General features: G+C 41.5%; 1 protein-coding gene across 2 annotated transcripts; it reads left to right on the top strand.

Annotated features, from left to right (window-relative positions):
• The first annotated feature begins 1,592 nt into the window (after window positions 1-1,592).
• LOC106599389 (kinesin-like protein KIF2C) lies at window positions 1,593-21,784 on the top strand. 2 transcript variants are annotated; one of them, XM_045714665.2, is made up of 22 exons: window positions 1,593-1,749; window positions 2,595-2,689; window positions 3,004-3,087; window positions 3,208-3,256; window positions 3,657-3,689; window positions 6,069-6,197; window positions 6,440-6,532; window positions 6,748-6,848; window positions 12,447-12,542; window positions 12,638-12,692; window positions 12,799-12,961; window positions 13,141-13,231; window positions 13,315-13,378; window positions 13,626-13,717; window positions 13,912-14,054; window positions 14,439-14,643; window positions 15,670-15,780; window positions 17,349-17,416; window positions 17,503-17,596; window positions 18,572-18,655; window positions 21,182-21,275; window positions 21,407-21,784. In XM_045714665.2, exons 1-22 carry the CDS (start codon window positions 1,689-1,691, stop codon window positions 21,481-21,483), a joined length of 2,082 nt encoding a protein of 693 aa, XP_045570621.2. In that variant the 5' UTR covers window positions 1,593-1,688; the 3' UTR covers window positions 21,484-21,784. The 2 variants fall into 2 exon arrangements, with proteins under 2 accessions (XP_045570621.2, XP_014046074.2); XM_014190599.3 differs by lacking the exon at window positions 3,657-3,689.
• The last annotated feature ends 627 nt before the right edge of the window (window positions 21,785-22,411 follow it).

The following is a 22,411-nucleotide window of genomic DNA, read 5'->3' as shown; positions in this document are numbered from 1 at the left end:
TATTCTGGCCAGGCTATGTTGTGATTGAGTCTAATCTACCAATAATCTAGACTCATTAGGTTTTCATCCATTAGTTGAACTCAGGGAAATATGTTCTCATGGTCTGTAACCTGGCCAATCTTTATTAGCAAATCAGTTTAAACACTTTTTAGGCCTAATGCGAAACCGAATGACTCATTTAGCCTTTTCAAAGCCCCCTACAAATGAAAGAGCAAACTGTTACAGTTTTTTACCAAATTGTCCAATGACTGTATTTTCCCACAAGCTGGGTTAAATGGCAGATAAAGTAACTATTGCTCTTCCCGTAAAATGGTGTCACTTATCCTCCATCCACACAAAACAAGGTAATGATGTCCTCAGGCAGGTCCCAGGAACATCTTGGGGGGCAGGCTGGGCATCGAAATAAATGGTGGAAGGTATCAAGCTCAAATCATTGATTACACTAAATAACATAATGAGTCACAGTAACAAATTGTTGAATTTGATTTGAGAGTCATAATATATTAGGGTGACCACATTTAAAATACCAAAATGCAGGACAACAGGATGTTACTATGGGACATTCGCCAGACAGTTTAGCCTACATTAATAAAAGATTTGGCAGTTTTGGACGGATGATACTTTTTGTGGACTATTCAGCTAACCATCCTAAAATCTCATAAGAAATTAGGTGGTGTTTTTATGTTAAGTTGAATGCTGATGAATCATTACATGATATTCCAAGACTGATTCAAATCAAATCAAATTTTATTTGTCACATGCGCCGAATACAACACTGGATCTTACCGTGAAATGCTTATCTACAAGACCTTGAATATAACTTTTCTAAACGAGCACTATGCACCAATGTGAGAAGTGGCGGTTAACACTGTATACATTCATTGGTAATTTCGGAGGTTAAAAAAACATGCCATGTTCCTGGCCGGCAGCTAGATGTTCCAAGGTGGTAGCTAGCTACTGCCACACTGTGGTTATGCATGTCATTGCATCATACACCCATATTTAAAATGGGAAATGCAAGCAATATGTCAAAAACGACATTAGTTCAAGTGAATGGTTTCTATTAAAGGTACAAAATAAAAGACTACCACATACTTATTCAAATGGATACGACACCTGCAATAATGAAGTGTTTTTCTTCTATTTGTATTTATGACTAGAAGGGATACAGCTTTGGTCAAATGAAAGTCAAAAGTTTTAGTTTTTTGCATTTTAGCTAACCTTAATCTAATCATCTCAACCTGCTATGTTATTTATCCTAACCTGCCGGTGCTGCGTAAATTCTCCTGACCTGCTACGAAAATTCAAATCTGGCATTAATTTGAGAAAAGCTGGAGTTCTTCTAGCCATGACGACGTTTACGTTACAACCGTGTTGTCAATTTTGTCGAGCCATCTTGTCACAAGAGGACCAACAAAGGAAATACGTCCTAGACTTTATTGCGTGTTATCCTATATGATTTTACTCATGTGCATATGACATGGGTGTCTTTTTAAAGTTTTATGTTTGCTTGTTTTTCAAATTGTTGAATTAGGTGAACAAGCTTAAAACTAAACATCCTTGCCCACGACCAATGAGCATCGCCTTTTTCTACTTCTTCCGCTGACGTGCGACGACTTTCAAATCTTTGGCGGTTGACTGGCGTTTGATAACTTTTCAACATATGTCAAGTGCTTACACGAATTAACATGGATTCAACTATGGCGAACCATCTTGTTGGGCTTTCAGTCAACATCCAAAGAAGCGACGGTAAGCTGTGTAGTTAACTTTTTTTATTATAACGTTACCTTTTTATTTGACGAGGAAAGACATATTGAGACCTAACGTTGGCTAGGTCTCTTTTTCAAATGTGCCCTGCAATACAACCAAATATACACGTTACGTTAAGGTGGTTAGCTAGCGTTAGTAAGTTACATTTGCCTCCCACATGATTTCGCTTCATAGTTAGCAAACATTAACGTAATTTATGTATTTAGCTGTTGTTATATTAGCTACAGTGGCTAACTTTTTGTTGTTGTTGCTTAAGTCAGTTACTGTACTGTACCAGTTACTGTACTGTACCTGTTATGTACAGGTGAATGAGTTAAACACAGCTAACGCGTTAGCCGCATTTACTCAACACAACGTTAACTGCGAATAGCTAACGTCGTTACCTGTGTGGTTTTTTTATTTACAGTAACTAGCTAATAGTCTGTCATTATTCCAGGTACCTACTGACTTTAAATAGTTAGCTATTGTAGTTACAAAAAAACAAGATGGCTAAACACTTTAGTAAATTTAGCTAGGTACGGGAGTTGACTTAACTAACGTTAGTTGGATAGGATAATGATGAAGCCATCCGTAGATTTTTTTTTTTTTAATAGTATAGCTAACGTTAACCTTTTGTAGAAATGGGTGACTACCGTTACAGTGGAGTAGCTAACGCTGTTCCAGGCAGGGGATTGCACCTTGATTAACTGACTAAACTCTACGGTGAAGGAAGTTTCTAATGAACTCCACCAACTTCTTCCCCCGTGGAGTTTAGTCGGCTAGGCATTGGCGTGAACTTGCTAACAGGTGGTGTAAAGTGACTGATGGCTGAATGTGTTTTATAGGGCGAGTGCATCCTGCAAACGTCAAAACTGTTGATTCCACAACATCTATTGTAAAGGTTGAATGGTTTGAGAAATCTGTATGCAGGGGAAAGGAGGTAAGTGGCTCAAGAGTGCCTTGTCTATGTTACAGAGAACAATTGGCTGAAAGTGCTTTTAATTTTGACTGATGCATTTTTGGGACCATATCAACAGTGGACTAATGAACAAAGTACTAACATGTTTCTTTGAGTGAAATATCGCCATTTAAACTAGTTTGAGTGACATGTAATACGTTTGGATTCATGTAAGAGATCTGGAAGACAATAGTTGGGTCTTTCATAGATCTAGCTATGCTATGTGCTGCAAGTTTAATTATTATTTATAAGAAACTGATGTTTGTTGACATACTGCACCTATTCCTGTCATTTAGCTCGAAATTAATGAATTATGGTCCCTGAATGAAGAGCTTTTTGAGCACATGAAATCCGCTACTACACCTGCTCCTCCAGAGAAGGTAAGCATACTCTAGGGGTGGGCCTAAGAACTTGAGGTTCAAAGTCTATTACATTTGAAAGTTGATGTTCCTGATTTTAGGACCAATGTTGCTTACATGTGCGATTTTTATTTTCTCCAGAAATATGGAAGCCGTCTCCGTTCATCCAGGATCCCTGCTCCTTCCAATCGTAAGTGACTTGTCTTGAGAAGTTATTATGCTTAGTTAGAACAAGTTTTTTGGGGAGGTTAGAAAATACTGTGAATTCAGCAAAAAAAAATGTTTAGTGTATGAAAATCTGTTAATTTAGGAACTCTGTTCAAGTATTCCCATGAATAAAAAAAGAGACGTGATTGTGTCTCAATGTTATCAAGGTATAAAATTATTGTTCTTTTCAAATATATTTTTGGGCATAGTTGCAGACAATTTGCAGTGATCTAATTACTGTAATTATGTTACAGCACCCCACCGTTCGCTCCGACAAAAATCATCCTGTGGCTGAATCTAGTTGCCTACCCCTGTCTTAGAAGTGTGTGTGTCAGTGGTGTGGTGTGTGAGAGGTGGTTAATTATGGATATTTCCTTCATAAGATTCTGCTCAAGTGGGTCCTCCTGAGGAGACAGGTTTGCATGCAATGCATGTTCCTCTCTAACCAAATCATATGCAAAATCGCTGTTTTCCTCAGTTATTCCTTGATTTGAAGATAAAATCACATATTGGCCTGTATCATCAGGTGCATAATAACTCTTTAATCAATGGTGCACAATAAATTTACACACGTGGTGTTGAGTGGAACTGCGCTTGTAGTGGGACAGTACGTAATCTGTACATAAATAATTGATGAACTATTTGGTACGTGATGGCTACCAATCATGTACAGACAAGACCTATACCATACTGTTTACAACTAGAATTCAATTTTGTGACTAGGTTCCAAAATATGTCTACTCAATATTATATCAGCCTACTGTGGTTGAAACTATATAGACATACACTGAGTATACAAAACAATAAGAACAGCTCTTTCCATGACAGACTTACCAGGTGAAAGCTATGATCCCTTATTGATGTCACCTGTTAAATCCACTTCAATCAGTGTAGATGAAGGGGAGGAGACCAGTTAAAGAAGGATTTCTAAGCTTTGATATAATTGAGACATGGATTTTGCACATGTGTCATTGAGGGTGAATGTGCAAGACAAAAGATTTAAGTGCCTTTGAACGGGGTATGGTGGTAGGTACCAGGCGCACCAGTTTGTGTCAAGAACTGCAACGCTGCTCGGTTTTTCAAGAATGGTCCACCAGGCGAAGGGTATCCAGCGAACTTGACACAACTGTGGGAAGCATTGGAGTCAACGTGGGCCAGCATCCCTGTAGAATGCTTTCAACACCTTTTAGAGTCCATGCCCCAATGAATTGAGGCTGTTTTGAGGGTGGGGTGCAACTCAATATTAGGAAGGTGTTCCTGATGTTTGGTATACTCAGTGTATTTGTACTGAAAAGTGACCCTAAGCAGTTAAGGGTACTAGCACTCTTTCTAGTTCAATGCATTCCACAGAGGGCCGAGTGTCTGCGGGTTTTTACCTTTCAATTAAGACCTCGACAACCAGGTGAGGTTGTGAAAGCAGCAGCTGCTCTTACATGTGTCCACATGAAATATGACTTAATACAGAACATTATTAGACAAGAACAGCTCAAGTACAGAACTACATGCATTTAGAAATGGCACACATTGTCTACATATCCATACCTATACACTATCTAGGAGAGAGGCATTGTGCCATGAGGTATTTTGTCATAAAAAAAAGAAACCAGGTTTGCTGTTCATTTGAGCAATATGAGATGGGTCTTCCATGCAATAATGTCTCTATATACTACTGTATGCTTTCTTGAATTTGTTCTGGATTTGGGGACTGAAAAGACCCCCGGTGGCATGTCTGGTGGGGTAAGTGTGTCAGCTGTGTATAAGTTCACTGTAAACAATTTTGAATATTCCACATGTTTCTTATATAAAGAAGTGATGCAGTCACACTCAACTCTTAGCCAAGGGAGACTGGCCTGCATAGTATTTATATTAGCCTCCTGATTACAATGAAGTGCAAGACGTGCCACTCTGTTCTGGGCTAGCTGCAGCTTAACTAGGTATTTTCGTTTCACCACTTGACTGTACAAAAATCAAGATAAGACACCTAGAGTCTGCAGGACTTGCTTTTTGAAGTGTGGTGTCAAAGTCGAGCATCTCTTTCTTATGAACAGACCTCTCCACATCTTTACAACCGTTGAATGTATATATTTTTACCATGACAGTTTAGAATCTAAGGTAACACAAAGTAATTTAGTCCCCTCAACTTGTTCAACAGAGGGTGCTTACTAGTGGAATTAGTGACCTTAATTCGTCAATCAAGGATGGATCGAAAATTTGCGGACACTCGGCTCTCCGTGGAATGAGTTTGACATGGCTTATGGCATGCCTGATTCGCCCAGCTAAAATTGAACACACATTGAGAATTAGTAGTGGAAAAGGAGCTGGCCAGCTGTTTACTAGGCCTACATTTGAAATCATGATATTTATATGGTTTAGTGTCTAGTGCAGTGATGGAAAAAGTACCCAATTGTCATACTTGAGTAAAAGTAAAGATACCATAAGGAGCGGACCCTTTTTTTCTCTTCAATTTTCGCCTAACATTACATACCCAAATCTAAGACAATTGTTCTGCTAAGCAGTCAAAATGTAACGAGGTACCTTTGGGTGTCTGGGAAAATGTACGGAGTAAAATGTACATTTTCTTTTGGAATGTTGTGAAGTAAAAGTTGTCAAACATGGTAAAGTACAGATGCCCCAAACTACTTTAGTACTTTCAAGAATTTTTACTTAAGTACTTTACACCACTGGCCTAGTGTTGGGATCAGAAGGATGATGAACAAGAGTTATTAATCATACCAAGACTACTTAATTCAACTGTAGTGGTTAAGGTGTTAGGCTAACTGTACTCTTCTACTCAGTTCCACTTCCTAGAAAGTCCATACGGCAGACATGCTTGTTCCGGGCCCCTGCTCCAGTCTCTGAACCTGCTAAGACTAAACAAGAATTCCTGTCTTCAGAGTATCCACCCTCTGTCCTCAAAGCTTCTGGTGGGGGTTGCTTCTCATTTTGTGCTTTCTGATTTATTGCCTATCCCTTATATACTGCCCCCAGATCTGTTTGTGCTCTTGCCAACTCCATTGCTCTCATTGTCGAGTGACAGGGAGTTGGCATGATACAAACAGACTGGCGCTCAGGCTATATTTCTTACTTTCATTCAAATAATGAATTCCATTACCCTCAATTTTTTTCCCCTCTGTCTTCTTGATATTCAACATGCTTCATTTTCCAGATGTGCCCAACCGAGAGGGGAAGAGGAACGATCAGAGACAGACTGTTGTCCTGCCGCCAGTCAACGAGACCAAGAGTGTCTTAGTCACCTCAAGTGAGCTTTAGGAACTTTGAGTCACACATCACTTTATCGCTCTGGACATGTATTCATAAATAGTCTTAGAGGAGTGCTGATCTACGATTTAGTTTTTCCTTATAGATCACAATTAATAAGACATTAAATGGACTGGGGACATGATTCTAGACTCTGAGATGCCCCGCTATCTTCGTGAGCATCAATCATCACATTTGATATCTTCTCTCTTTCAGACAAACGGAGCTCTGTGGTACCCGCAGACATGAGCAAACCAGTGAACAAAAGATTGTCCCATGCAGTCAAGAGTTATGACATGGTGCCCAAGAAGGGAAAGGTATGAAACATTGTATAATGTTTACATGGTACTATTATCCTGTGGAAATGTGCTTTCGTGAAGATGCAGACCAGTAGGTCTATAGCTAACTTACCGTTAATTCCCCCAATTAATTTCTATTAGAGATGCACCGATATTACATTTTTTACCGATATCTGAAATTTTCCTTGCCCCCCCCAAAAAAAAAAATATATATATATATATATATATATATATATATATATACTGCTAAAAAAAATAAAGGGAACACTTAAACAACACAATGTAACTCCAAGTCAATCACACTTCTGTGAAATCAAACTGTCCACTTAGGAAGCAACACTGATTGACAATAAATTTCACATGCTGTTGTGCAAATGGAATAGACAACAGGTGGAAATTATAGGCAATTAGCAAGACACCCCCAATAAAGGAGTGGTTCTGCAGGTGGGGACCACAGAACACTTCTCAGTTCCTATGCTTCCTGGCTGATGTTTTGGTCACTTTTGAATGCTGGCGGTGCTTTCACTCTAGTGGTAGCATGAGACGGAGTCTACAACCCACACAAGTGGCTCAGGTAGTGCAGCTCATCCAGGATGGCACATCAATGCGAGCTGTGGCAAGAAGGTTTGTTGTGTCTGTCAGCGTAGTGTCCAGAGCATGGAGGTGCTACCAGGAGACAGGCCAGTACATCAGGAGACGTGGAGGAGGCCGTAGGAGGGCAACAACCCAGCAGCAGGACCGCTACCTCCGCCTTTGTGCAAGGAGGAGCAGGAGAAGCACTGCCAGAGCCCTGCAAAATGACCTCCAGCAGGCCACAAATGTGCATGTGCCTGCTCAAACGGTCAGAAACAGACTCCATGAGGGTGGTATGAGGGCCCGACGTCCACAGGTGGGGGTTGTGCTTACAGCCCAACACCGTGCAGGACGTTTGGCATTTGCCAGAGAACACCAAGATTGGCAAATTCGCCACTGGCGCCCTGTGCTCTTCACAGATGAAAGCAGGTTCACACTGAGCATGTGACAGAGTCTGGAGACGCCGTGGAGAACCTTCTGCTGCCTGCAACATCCTCCAGCATGACCGGTTTGGCGGTGGGTCAGTCATGGTGTGGGGTGTCATATCTTTGGGGGGGGGCGCACAGCCCTCCATGTGCTCGCCAGAGGTAGCCTGACTGCCATTAGGTACCGAGATGAGATCCTCAGACCCCTTGTGAGACCATATGCTGGTGCGGTTGGCCCTGGGTTCCTCCTAATGCAAGACAATGCTAGACCTCATGTGGCTGGAGTGTGTCAGCAGTTCCTGCAAGAGGAAGGCATTGATGCTATGGACTGGCCCGCCCGTTCCCCAGACCTGAATCCAATTGAGCACATCTGGGACATCATGTCTCGCTCCATCCACCAACGCCACGTTGCACCACACTGTCCAGGGGTTGGCAGATGCTTTAGTCCAGGTCTGGGAGGAGATCCCTCAGGAGACCATCCGCCACCTCATCAGGAGCATGCCCAGGCGTTGTAGAGGTCATACAGGCACGTGGAGGCCACACACACTACTGAGCCTCATTTTGACTTGTTTTAAGGACATTACATCAAAGTTGGATCAGCCTGTAGTGTGGTTTTCCACTTTAATTTTGAGTGTGACTCCAAATCCAGACCTCCATGGGTTGATCAATTGGATTTCCATTGATTATTTTTGTGTGATTTTGTTGTCAGCACATTCAACTATGTAAAGAAAAAAGTATTTAATAAGATTAATTATTTCATTCAGATCTAGGATGTTGTTTAAGTGTTCCCTTTATTTTTTTGAGCAGTGTGTGTGTATGTATATAGCGGCCTTTTAAGCATTCTAGTACCGTTAAATAGTTAACACACACGCGCATGGACACAGAGGTCTAAGGCACTGCATCTCAGTGCAAGAGACGTCACTACAGTCCCTGGTTCGAATCCAGGCTGTATCACATCCGGCCGTGATTGGGAGTCCCGTAGGGCGGCTCACAATTGGCCCAGCATCCTCCGTAAATAAGAATTTGTTATTAACTTACTTGCCTAGTTAAATAAAGGTTACACACCACACTGACCAAAAGGTTATCTTGTTGGCATTTACGTATGTCCCCATTACCAGTAAAACATAATCAAAACCTATTTCTTTCACTTACTTGCTGTGCTGTTTCGTTGTTGTCGTTTCATTCTCACATTCTCAACCAGGATTTCTATGGAACAACGTTTTGTCCAGAATATGACTGCACATCACATACTAATTTAACACCTTCATACATTTTTTACGTAGTTATTACACATTGATTACACCGATATGTATGCTATGATGCTGGTAAAGTTGTCTCGCGCACCATCAGTGCTAGTCAAAAAAAGTCAACCTAGCAAGCTCATAATGCAAACAATGTTCTTCCTCAAACATTGCAAAACGACAATCTGTTTCAGTAGCTAGGTATCATCTAAAATAACCCTAATTTATAAGATTTCTTATTTGATTAATGGTGGTCGGACCCATCTATGTGAAGCTACCCACAATAAGAATTAGCCACAATGTGGACTTTGCGGTTAGCCTTCAAAATGAAAGTATGTCAGAGACAGTGATGCAAATGAATACAAATAGTATAATTATGCCATAATTGAATAGATCATGCTAAACGAGGTTGGAATGTTGTATAAAATCAGCAAAAGACAATTTGCTAACTTGACAAATCTGAAATCACGCTGGATGTGTTATACTTTGGAATTGCATTGGGGCATACTTCACTGCCTTACCTATGGATTGTGGATCAATGACATTTAAAAAAATATATATTTGTATTTATTTAACGAGGCAAGTCAGTTAAGCACTCATTCTTATTTACAATGATGGCCTAGGAACAGTGGGTTAACTGCCTTGTTCAGGGGCAGCACGACAGTTCTTACCTTGTCAGCTCGTGGATTCGATCTAGCAACCATTCGGTTACTGGCCCAACGCTCTAACCACTAGACTACCTGCCGCCCACTGGGGTATTATACTTTTGAATTTCATCGGGGGCATTCTTATTTCACTGTACAGGCTTACCTATGGATTGTGGAATAATGACCTGGGGTATCAGTTTATTCTGTGACATCCAGAGAACATTAGCGCCGTAGCTCTTATTGCAGGACTCTGAAATAACTGTGAATGGAGACGCATTTATTGTCAACCTATGTGTATTGAACACTATTCCAGAGGAAAAACAATACTGCGTGGATGTTTTGGAATCTGATAACTCAGAGGAGGATGTTGGGGAAAAATATATTGGGTATTGCCTAAACTGATACCCCATTTCGTTGATCCCCAATCCTTAGGTAAAGCTGTACAGTGCAATATGAATGTCAATACACACAATAGGCTGACTGGGGAGGTGATTTCACAGTCAGTCCCGCGATAAGAGCTACAACGCTAATATTTGCGTAAACTCTTCATATTTGTGTTCTGTGGGTGTCACTGAGTAGACTGATACCCCATTTCATTGCTTTACATTCAAACCTTGTTTAACATGATCTAGTCTAAATATGGCATGATTCCACCAATTGTAACCTTCTGCATCACTTTCAAATAGGTACTTTTTTTATTTTGAAGGCAAACTGCAAACTACACTATTGTGCGTAATTCTTATTGTGGCTAGCTTCACAACACGGTCCAGTTGAGCCTCACTAGCCAGGTGAAGCTAGCTGGCTGCTTAATACGTTAGCTTTGGGCAACCGGGTTAAGTAGCTGGCTAGCTATATATTTTCACGAACTGAAGTTTAATTTTAGTAGGCAAACAACAAGTGGCTACGTAGCTAATACTTACTCACATTGCTAAGAATAATGAAAATGACAGCAGTTTCTACTGGTCACTGTTTTCAGGCTGGTTGTATTGGTGCTAGCTAGGTACCAAGCTAAAGCTAGCTAGCTACCCCAGAAGTTGCGGTCGAACAAATAATGCTTTATTACCAACACGGTGCTGTAAACGCATCATTCGTGGCTGGTATCTTCTTGTTTGCAGACTATTTTTGTACAGCTTTGACAGTGCTACTGATAGTAGTGGTGGCGCTTGGCTTGCACGTGCAAATTCAGAACAGACAACATTCAATAATAGTTTTATTTGACGTGTATATTTTTTTTGAAACACAAAGACCCAAACGGCGTTCCATATGGCGTGAAGCTAATAGCAGTGACGCTATTACTGTGTAACTGGTAGGGCACCATCTGGGAAAAATACCACTTGGTAGTTGAATCAATTTTTATTTGTCACATACACATGGTTAGTAGATGTTAATGCGATTGTAGGGAAATGCTTGTGCTAGTTCCGACAGTGCAGTAATATCTAACAATCCCCAACAACTACCTAATACACACAAATCGAAAGGGGTGAATGAGAATATGTATATGGATGGCTGAGCGGCATAGGCAAGGTGCACTAGATGGTATAAAATACAGTATATACATGTGATATGAGTAATTTTAAGATATGTGAACATGATTGAAGTGGCATTGTATAAAGTGACTAGTGATCCATTTATTAAAGTGGCCAGTGATTGAGTCTCAATATAGGCAGCAGCCTCTCTGAGTTAGTGATTGCTGTTTAGCAGTCTGATGGCCTTGAGATAGAAGCTGTTCTTCAGTCTCTCGGTTCCAGCTTTGATGCACCTGTACTGACCTCGCCTTCTGGATGGTAGTGGTGTGAACAAGCAGTGGCTCGGGTAGTTGTTGTCCTTGATCTTTTTTGCCTTCCTGTGACATCGGGTGCTGTAGGTGTCATGGAGAGCAGGTAGTTTGCCCCCGGTGATGCGTTGTGCACAGCACAACATGGTCTCTGGAGAGCCTGAGCCCTGTGGTTGAGGGCGGTGCAGTTGCCGTACCAGGCGGTGATACAGCCTGACAGGATGCTCTCGATTGTGCATCTATAAAAGTTTCAGGGTTTTGGGTGACAAGCCAAATATCTTCAGCCTTCTGAGGTTGAAGAGGTGCTGTTGCGCCGCCTTCACCACACTGTCTGTGTGGGTGGACCATTTCAGTTTGTCTGTGACGTGTATGCCGATGAACTTAACTTTACACCTTCTCCCCTGCTGTTCTTTCGATGTGGATGGGGGGGGGGGTGCTTGCTCTGTTGTTTCCTGAAGTCTGTGATCATCTCCTTTAGTTTTTTTGACGTTGAGCGAGAGGTTGTTTTCCTGACACCACACTCTGAGTGCCTTCACCTCCTCCCTTATAGTGTGTACCGGTGCTCGACCAGACGCGAAATTCAATATCACCCACGACTGAGAACGGTTGATTGTCAAGGGCAATGAATCCCATTATCTTGGTTAATGGATTTTGCCTTTGAGTTGTCTCGCTTAAATGTTCTTACTCTTTCAAATGACTGCTCGACTTGTTGACTGCTCGATGCACACATCAGACATTGTGGGCTAGGTTAGGAAAGCTGTGTTGCACGTGTAGCGCAAAATTTTACATGCCGTTATTACCTCATATGCCTACATTAAATAGGTGTGCACGTCAGCTTTGACATTGGTTTTCCACATCGGTGTTAAACTAGTGAAAGCATTTAATAAAATATTTTGAAATACTACAGACCCACCAGTTTATCACTTCTCTTATACATGTAGTTCTGCTTCCTGTAGTTTGGAGACACAAACCGACCGAACAAGCAGTTTTACCAGATGATTGAAGACTTCAGAGAGACCTTGGAAGTATTTCCTTTATCTCCATCGGATACGGTAAGATGAAGAACAAGTGTTGAAATGTGGAAGGTAATTTATAATTATTGCTTATATTAGAGAATGTATCTTAAGTTATTATTTTTGTTCAACAGGTTGAAGCTCATAGAATTTGTGTGTGTGTTCGCAAGCGTCCTCTAAACAATAAAGGTATGCTTAATTGTCTGAAATAAGTATGTTTTAACTCACTCCTTGTATCATGACCCTGCTTCTTTGGTCCATTCTAATGTTGAGTTTCTGTGTGTGATTGTCTTAGAGGTGGCCAAGAAAGAAATTGATGTGGTGACTATCCCTGGTAATGGAACGCTGCTTGTTCATGAACCCAAGCAGAAAGTGGACCTGACCAAATACCTGGACAACCAGGTCTTCCATTTTGACTACTCCTTTGATGAGTCATCCACCAATGACTTAGTGTACAGGTATTCACTTTTGTTTTCTAAACAATATTATGTTCAGTTTATTTTACAATTATTTGCTGATTCAAAACACTCTGTTCAAATACCGTTTGCATGTATGTTCTCTTTTATGAAGTTTGTTGGGTCTATCAACATTACTTGTTTTTTCAAGACAATCACATACTTGTATTTCTTAATGATAGGTTTACCGCCAAGCCTCTTGTCCAGACCATCTTCGACGGAGGAATGGCAACTTGTTTTGCTTACGGCCAAACTGGAAGTGGTAAAACTCACGTAAGTCTTTCCCTTTACCTGTCAGGTTGACACTATAGCAGTTTTCTCATGTAAAATTTGTACCCATGTTTTACTGTATTCAGACAATGGGAGGAGACTTTTCAGGGAAGAGCCAGAACAGTTCCAAAGGGATCTATGCCTTGGCAGGTAAATGATTGACTACTTTCTATCAGTATCAACATTACAATATTGGCTTAGTTATCTTTTTTGTTTGTTTTCTGGAAATATTTTGATATTTCTGAGGTCACTACTAAAGATAGATCTTTCCTTCTCACATTTTATATATATTTTTTTTTTATGTAGGTAAATGTTATACATGACCTTTACTTAGGCCATACTTCCATGATGTCTTTCAGTGTCTTGTAACTCCTTGTTCCTCTTACTTGTTGCTTAGCTCAGGATGTGTTCACCCTTCTGAAGCAGAGGAGATATTCCAGTCAGGACCTGTGCCCCTATGTGACCTTTTTTGAGATCTACAATGGCAAGGTGAGAAGGAAGCACTCGTAGTACTCATCAAGCAGCTTGGGTGATTTGGTTTTGTTGTTGGAGAATCCATCATGATTGGAACAAAAGTTTACACTAATTTTAGATATGGCTAAGGTTGTGTCCCAAATGGCAACCTATATAATGAACTACTTTTGACCAGAGCACTAATAACACACTTGGCTTCCCATATGCAGGTGTTTGATCTGCTGAACAAGAAGGCCAAGCTGCGAGTGCTAGAGGATGAGAAACAACAGGTCCAGGTGGTCGGCCTGCAGGAGATGTACGTGTCATGTGCTGAAGACGTCATCAAGATGATTGAGATGGGCAGTGCATGCAGGTACATATGTTGTTTTGACTCCACCCGGAGTGTATTCAGTGAGGTGAAACATTGAAAATGTTAGATATACATGGAATGAATAGAGCTTACAGGATTCCATATTCTTCTTGCCGCACAATCATATCTTGTCTACACTGCACATTTCTATCTGAACGTTCTGTAACATTGCACCCTCCTGGACAGACCCCTGGTTTTCCCTCCCCCTGTCTAGCAAGTGTATTGTCTTCCATTCCTGTTTTGTATTTTGACAAATATGAATATCTCATCTAACTTTAGCATACTGAAGCCCTATAGAGTCCTCCAGGATGCAACTTATTTTAAAGTGTAAGCAACTAAAGTGTGTAGTGATTTATTTGTGACCACGATTTGCTGCATCTTTCGCAGGACGTCCGGCCAGACGTCCGCCAACGCCAACTCGTCTCGCTCCCACGCCATCCTGCAGGTGATCCTGCGGAAGAGGAACCAGCTGCACGGGAAGTTCTCCCTGGTGGACCTGGCGGGGAACGAGAGGGGCACAGACGTCAGCAGCAACGACAGACAGACCCTGGTAGAGACGGCCGAGATCAACCGCAGCCTGCTGGCTCTCAAGGTGAATACAACTACTGTCTACTACTACAACTACTAGCCCACTGTCCTTTCTATTTTTCACTCTTTAGAAATCCTTTTACCTGGGGTGTATTCATTAGTGTACACATCGTAGCAAAATGTTTTGCAACAGAAAATGGGAGCGGGTGTTTCTAATTGGACATGTTCAGTTTGTCCCTCTGTTGCAGTCTGTTTTGTGCCAAGTGAATATGACCCTGATCATATAGCAGGTATGAACCACCTGCATACCACCGGTATATACAGCAAAAGCCCTCAGAAATGTGTAGGCAATGTCAAGATTACCAATATAACAATATCTTGTGACTTCAAAATAACTTTTTTTTAATTGTATGATTTGAGAATATACACTGAGCAGCTTATTCTGCAGGGGGTTTCTTTCTAAATGTTACTAAGTTTAGAGCTGCAGCTCCTCACTCATTCTAAGCCAGGGGTTTCCAAACTTTCTGGGCCCGCGACCCCATTTTATTTATATATATCTCAATCAATGAATGTATAATATTTTTTTTGAAGTAATCAACGTTTACTTTTTTAATTGGGGCTATTATTCTATTACAAATCAGTCTGACAGTACTTTTGACAGTATTTCAATCTGAAGGAGGTATGGTTTGAAGTGACTGAAATGCATCAAAGGTATTGGGATCATCAGGCAATAATGTGTAGAGAGAACATCATTTTTAATTTTTTTTTTACCCTGTCTGATTTAGTGCCTGGTCTTGTCCACTTTGTTCTAATGAATCCTTTGGTTTGTGGGCATTGTGGAAGGAAAAAGCAGACTCCTATGTGTTCCTGAGAGTCATGTCTTTCAGTGGTGGGGGTCATAATACTTTGTAGTTTAAGCGGTTCAAAGGATAGATCCACATTTTGTAGGAAGAAAACTACTCTGTTTATTACTGACGTGGTTCTATGGACAAAGCTTTATTTTTTATTTCGGTTTCTCTTGTGGGGGATCGCGACCCCTAGTTTGCGAAACGCTGGTTTAAACCCTACTCTCTCCCTCCTCTCCCTGTAGGAATGTATTCGCTCATTGGGGATGGACAGCCACCACATACCCTTCAGGATGAGCAAACTGACACAGGTGCTCCGAGACTCCTTCATCGGAGAGAACTCCAAGACATGCATGGTAAGGCTTGACTCCTCCTCTTTGGGCTTTAGCTCTAGAGGCACAATCTGAAAAATGGCTTATTAGCTACTAATGTAGCTATGGTTATGGGGGGCAGGAGGAGAACGGGGAGCAGGTAGCTGACTAGTGGTGTCTATTCACAGCAGTCTGATCTGGGGGTACAAGCTATTGGCCAGTCTTACACTTTTTGCCATGATGCTCCTATACTGTCTGCATCTAAGTGATGTGAACAGGCCATGACTGGGGTCCCTGATTATCTTTTTGGCCTCCCCCCATGGTGTTGCAGGTGTCCTGGAGGGTAGGCAGTGTGCACCCAAGGGTGCGTTCGGTTGAGCATACCACCCTCTGTAGCACCTTGCAGTCCGCGCCGGTGGAGTTGCCGTACCAGTGTGATGCAGCCTGACAGTATGCTCTCGATGGTGCTCCTGTAGAACACTGCGAGGGCCCATGGAGACAGGCCACATTTTTTTTCAGCATCCTGAGGTTGAAGAAACTTGCCTTCACCACGGTGTCTGTGTGGTTTGACTATTTCAGCTCCTCGGAGATGTCAAGTTCCTCGGCGTACACATTTTTGACAGTCCATGGTGACTCCATTGATGAGGAAGGGGGCGTGCCTAGCCTTGTTTCTCTTGTCCACAATCGACTCCTGTTTTTTTTCCTGATGTTGAGATATTGTTTACCTGGCACCACGCCGTCAGAGTACTCACATCCTCCCTGTAGGCAGTCTTGTCGCTGTTGGTAATCAGGCCTTCTACTGTCGTGTCGTCAGCGAACTTGATGGAGTTGGAACTGTGAGGCCACTCAGTCGTGAGTGTACAGGAGGGGACTGAGGTCGCACCTTGTGGGACCCCCGTGTTAAGGATCAGTGTCGAAGAGAGAATGCTGACTACCTTCACTACCTGGGGGTGGCACGTCAGGAAGTCCAGGACCAAGTTGCATAGGGAGGAGTTCTGTCTCAGGGCTGTGAGCTTTGTGGTAAACTTTAGAGGGCACTATGGTATTGAATGCCGAGCTGTAGTCGATGAACAGAATGACGTGGTCTTTTAACTAGCCTCTTGAAGCGCTTCATGATGGAGTGAGTGCTACGGGTCCTAGTCATTCAGTTACTTTCCCTTTCTTGGGCACGGGGATGATAGTGGACATCTTGAAGCAGGTGGGGATAGCGGCCTGAGTTAGAGAGATTGAAAATGCCCGAAAACACAACAGCCAGCCAGTTGGTCTGCAAATGCTCTAGGGCGCGGATAGGGATTCCGCCTGGGCTGGCAGCCTTGCGAGGGTTAACACGTTTGAATGACTTACACATCCTCTGTGGAGACCGTAAATATGTAGCCCTCGTTGTCCTCAGGCACTCTCCTTGTCGTCATAGTCATCATTGTGCTCAAAGCGTGGGGAAAAGGCTGTTTAGCTCGTACGGTGACGTTGGTGTCCGTGACGTGGCTGGCTTTCTTTTTGTAATCTGTGATTGTTAGGAGCCCCTGCCACATACGACTCGTGTCCGACCTGCTGAATTGCTCCTCCACTTTGTTCCTATAACTTAATAGCGGCTATAATGTTTTCTTATGTTCCAGATTGCTATGGTGTCTCCTGGAATGGCCTCATGCGATTACACTCTAAACACACTACGCTATGCAGACAGGTACACTCAAACCCATGAATGGATAGTAACTATCTTGTTATTGATTTTCAGTGGTAAATGTTTATGTATTTTGTTCCTTGTGATAGAGCAAAGGAACTGAACGGGACATCCAGGGTGAATGATGCTGATCTTCCGAAGAAGATTGATGAGATGGAAGTGGAGAACAGCTCCTCAGAGGAGGTGAGATCAAAATACCTTGGCTGTGATAAAGTAGTACTTTTTGGTCCACCAGCCACTGGCAGGTAGATTAAAACATCGACTCACCACTCAATAAAAGGCAACTAAAATTACACCTGCAAAACACAGACGAGGATGCTTTGTAATGTTTCTAAAACAAATGTATTACTACTAAGTAATGTTGTATATTGTTTTCATTTCATATTTTTTGTGACGTGACTCTTAACCAAAATATCAAAGATGAGACAACTGTTCACCTGGTCCTTTAAGGTTGGGAGGTTACCATGGTTAGTCATGTTTGTGCCTGTGAGATTGTCTGATTAGGAGCAACGTTGTCTTCTCTTCCCTAGCAGTTGAAACTCAGATTGAAAAACAACCTCACTTGTGAACAAAACAATTTAAATAGCCAGGAAACACAATATAAAAGTCTCAGTTCAGTAGACTTTCAAGTAAGTCTTCAGCTTTTATGCCTCTGTGCAGCTCTTAACATGCTCTCGGCCCCCAGGCAGTGTTGCAGTGCGAGGTGGGATAGGCTATAGGATTCATATTTTGACTTTTGTGATTTTATTTTTTTATTTGATCAGCTATGAAACAACTGTAGATATACTTTGAATACAGCTACTGCAGCATTTATTTTACTATAAATGTGATCCTACTTAACTATTTTTATTCACAAATGCGAGTGAAGTGCTCACACAGTGGAGCCCTGACCACCTGCCAACATTGGTGGTGAAATGGACATCTTACCCACCAATGCCAAATTTTACCTGCATTTTGCAGTGGCGTTTGTTAATTTTAGGCCCTGGCTAGGAAGTGGGGTGCCATTTCAGATGCATCCCGTTTAGTTGCTTGTAACAAAAATAAAGAATTTTTAAAGAAATGATACTAGATACTTCCTGGTCTTCAGTCTGACATAGTATCAAGTGGACATTAGACAGTGATGTGTTCAGGAATATTAACTCCCAGTCTTGTTTGCAGGACTCCATTGTGCCCATGACCGACATGTATGAGGCCATCTCCCAGGTGTCTGAGCTGGAGGAGTTAGTGCATGAGGAGTTGACGGTATACCCTTCTTTTTTCTCACCTCGTCTTAAAGGGAAATTACACAATTGTTCTACTTCATATTCATCATCTCCAGCACCACCCCATCAATGTATGTGAAAATGTTGCATTTCTATCTTTTGTAGTAAAAAAAGATAGAGGAAGATACGTTTTTTCCAATGTCATCGCTGGTGTGCATCATGTGATTTTAACCAATTGAGAGTAGGTATTGCCTACTAAATGGTTGTCATTGGAAATGCTTATCTTTTTTTGACAAAAAAAACGATGCGACATTTTCACATTGTGCTGCAGATGAATATGTGAAATTTCCGTTTTGTATTTATTAGGGATCCCCATTAGCTACTGCCAAGGCAGCAGCTACTCTTCCTGGGGTCCAAACATATTAAAGCACATACATTACATATAAAACAAAAGCTAAAACAGTACATCATAACACATTAAACCACTACATATCTACAATACAAAATGTTTAATGCAACAATATCACAATGTGTGCGTATGCATGCGTCTGTACCTTTTTGTGTGTCTCTTCCGTTCCCCGTTGTTGTGGGGTATGCATGGGTGTCTGAGCTGTGTGCTAGTAGTTTAAACAGACAGCTTGGTGCATTCAGCTTGTCAACACCTCTTACAAAAACAAGTTGTGATGAAGTCAATCTCTCTTCCACATTGAGCCATGAGAGATTGACATGCATGTCATTAATGTTAGCTCTCTGTGTACTTTTAAGGGCCAGCTGCCCTGTTCTGAGCCAACTGCAATTTTCCCAAGTCCCTCTTTGTGGCACCTGACCACATGACTGAACAGTAGTCCAGGTGCTACAAAACTAGGGCCTGTAGGACCTGCCTTGTTGATAGTGTTAAGAAGGCAGAGCAGCACTTTATTATGGACAGATTTCTTTCCATCTTAGTTACTGTTGTATCAATATGTTTTGACCAGGACCGTTTACAATCCAGGGTTACTCCAAGCAGTGTAGTCAACTCAACTTGCTCAATTTCCACATGATTCATTACAAGATGCTTTTTAGTTTTGGAAATATTTAGGACTAACTTATTCCTTGCTACCCATTCTGAAACTAACTGCAGCTCTTCAAGTGTTGCAGCCATTTCAGTCGCTGTAGTAGCTGACGCGTTTAGTGTTGAGTCATCCGCATACATAGATACACTGGCTTTACTCAAAGCATGTCGTTAGTAAGGATTGAAACATTAAGGGGCCTAAACAGCTACCCTGGAGAATTCCTGATTATGTTTGAGAGGCTTCCATTAAAGAACACCCTCTGTGTTCTGTTAGACAAGTAACTCTTTATCCACATTATAGCACGGGGTGTAAAGCCATAACGCATGTTTTCCAGCAGCAGACTACGATCAATAATGTCAAAAGCTGCACTGAAGCCTATCAGTCATTTGTGTAAGTGCTGTGCTTGTTGAGTGTCCTTCCCTATAAGCGTGTTGAAAGTCTGTCAATTTGTTTACTGTGAAATAGCATTGTATCTGGTCAAACACCATTTTTCCTAGAAGTTTACTAAGGGTTAGTAACAGGCTGATTGGTTGGCTATTTGAGCCAGTAAAGGGTGCTTTACTATTCTTGGGTAGGGGAATGACTTTTGCTTCCCTCTAGGCCTGAGGGCAAACACTTTGTAGTAGACTTAAATTGAAGATGAGGCAATATCATCCGTTATTATCCTCAGTCATTTTTCATCCAGTGGGTTTTGTGACCAATGAGCCATTTGATTCAATGAATGATGGAACGGAGTTTGCCTTTTTTCCCCAAATGTCATTCTAAGGTGCTCCAAAGCTTTTTACTATCATTCTTTTATATAATTTATTTTTGTTTCATAGTATAGTTTTTTATTTAGTTACATGATTTCTTAATTTGCAGTACATTTGCTAATCAGTTTGGCTGCCAGAGTTATTTGCCATACCTTTTGCCTCATCCCTCTCAACCATACAATTTTTTAAATTCCTCATCAATCCAAGGGGATTTAACAGTTTTTAGTCATTTTCTTAATGGGTGTGTGTGCTTATTAGTAACTGGAATGAGCAATTTCATAAATGTGAAGTTCAGCGTCTGGTTGCTCCTCATTACACACCACAGACCAGCAAATATTCTTTACATATGAATCACGACAATTTATTGTATGACCTCTTATACACTACATTAGGCCCAACCTTTAGAACTTTGGTTTTCCTAGATATTGCTACTATATTGTGATCACTACATCCTATGGATTTGGATACTGCTTTAAAGCAAATTTCTGCAGCATTAGTAAAGATGTGATCAATACATGTTGATTTCATTCCTGTGCTGTTTTTAAATACCCTGGTAGGTTGACTGGCAACCTGAACCAGGTTGCAGGCACTGGTTACAGTTTGAATTTTTTTCTTGAGTGGGCAGCTTTAAACATTCTGAACCTATAACTGCACCAATTTTGGCTTGAATTGAAATATAATCAAAGATTTGAGACGTCAAATGACTTTGTATTGTATGAGTAAGTTCCATTTGTCTTTGTTTTCTTGTTATGTGTTGTCCAGAGGGCCAGTGATTTTCTCAAGCCAATGGAGATGCCATCATATGACATTGAGGCTGGGGTGACAGATATTGTGGACTACGCAAGAAAATTACTGGGTATGTGAATGTGTTGAGTAACCAGTTACTTTTCTAGTTCCATTTGCCTAACCTGATATCTAAAGCCAATGTTGATCCCAAGTGTGCCCTCTAGATGTTCTAACTTTGTGGCCTTGGCTTACTCTTGACAGACACAGTCCTGGCATTGCAATATGCCATCGATGGAGAGCGACTGGCAAGGATGACGCCCAAATCAGGTTATTGCTGAGAGGGACGGCCACTCGACTTGTTCACTTGGAAATATGGCGCTATTAAAAGTACCGTTGAGTTGTGAATGTTTTATCATGCAGTTACTATTGTGCAAGGGTTCAATTGGACATAAATTCATTTCCGCTGACTTTAATTAATAGCAAAAGAAATAAAGTATTACCTCTAACATATAAAGCCTCTCACTACATACCATAGATGTCCATGAAAGAATGTTAACAATTCATGTTTTCAATGTATTTGTATACAAAATGGAAATTTGTCCAGTTTTTAAATGATTTGATTAAAGTTTTTTTTATGAATTCTATTGATATGTCATCCTTAACGTAATGTTATTTTGTTGCATTTACCAACCAACCATTTGCCTGATGCTTGTGTTCTAATGTTTAAGTAGTTTAAATGTGTTTCCCTGTGTTTGTACACATGCTCTACCCCGGAGCTGCATTCGAGCTCCATGACATCAAGAGGCAGCTGGAGGATGACCCGTGCACCTCTGCCTAGCACATAGTGCGGGGGCTTTTCGCCCCTTTTCTCCTTCTTGACCCCAAACCTCCACTATACACAAGTCCAACTTGTGTATACACACACCCTGCAAGCAAAAGTTGATACATGACAAATCAAAGCCCTAAAAAACAGCTCACACTGAACAATTTTCCCCAAAGGATAAAAATAAACAAATTCTGCCTGCAACTGGGTGGTCCCACTGCATGGTGTGAGGCCTTGTAGTCAGCACAACTGTTTCCTATGAGCACAACCCCAGCCCCCATCTCACTGGGTGGTATTCTCCTCCCTTCTCCCAAACCAACCCTCCCCCAACCAGCAGTCTGTCTGCTCATTTTCACAGGCAAGCGCAAGGCGAAACACTTTCCAATGGCCTTGTATACCACAAACGTAAACTTTTCTTTGAACTCGGCATCTCAATAATGGTT

This window comes from Salmo salar, chromosome 03, assembly GCF_965601325.2.
Source record: "Salmo salar chromosome 03, fSalSal1, whole genome shotgun sequence".
NCBI lineage: Eukaryota > Metazoa > Chordata > Actinopteri > Salmoniformes > Salmonidae > Salmo > Salmo salar.
The sequence above is the reverse complement of the archived record's forward strand: the minus strand, read 5'-3'. Positions and strand labels throughout refer to the sequence as shown.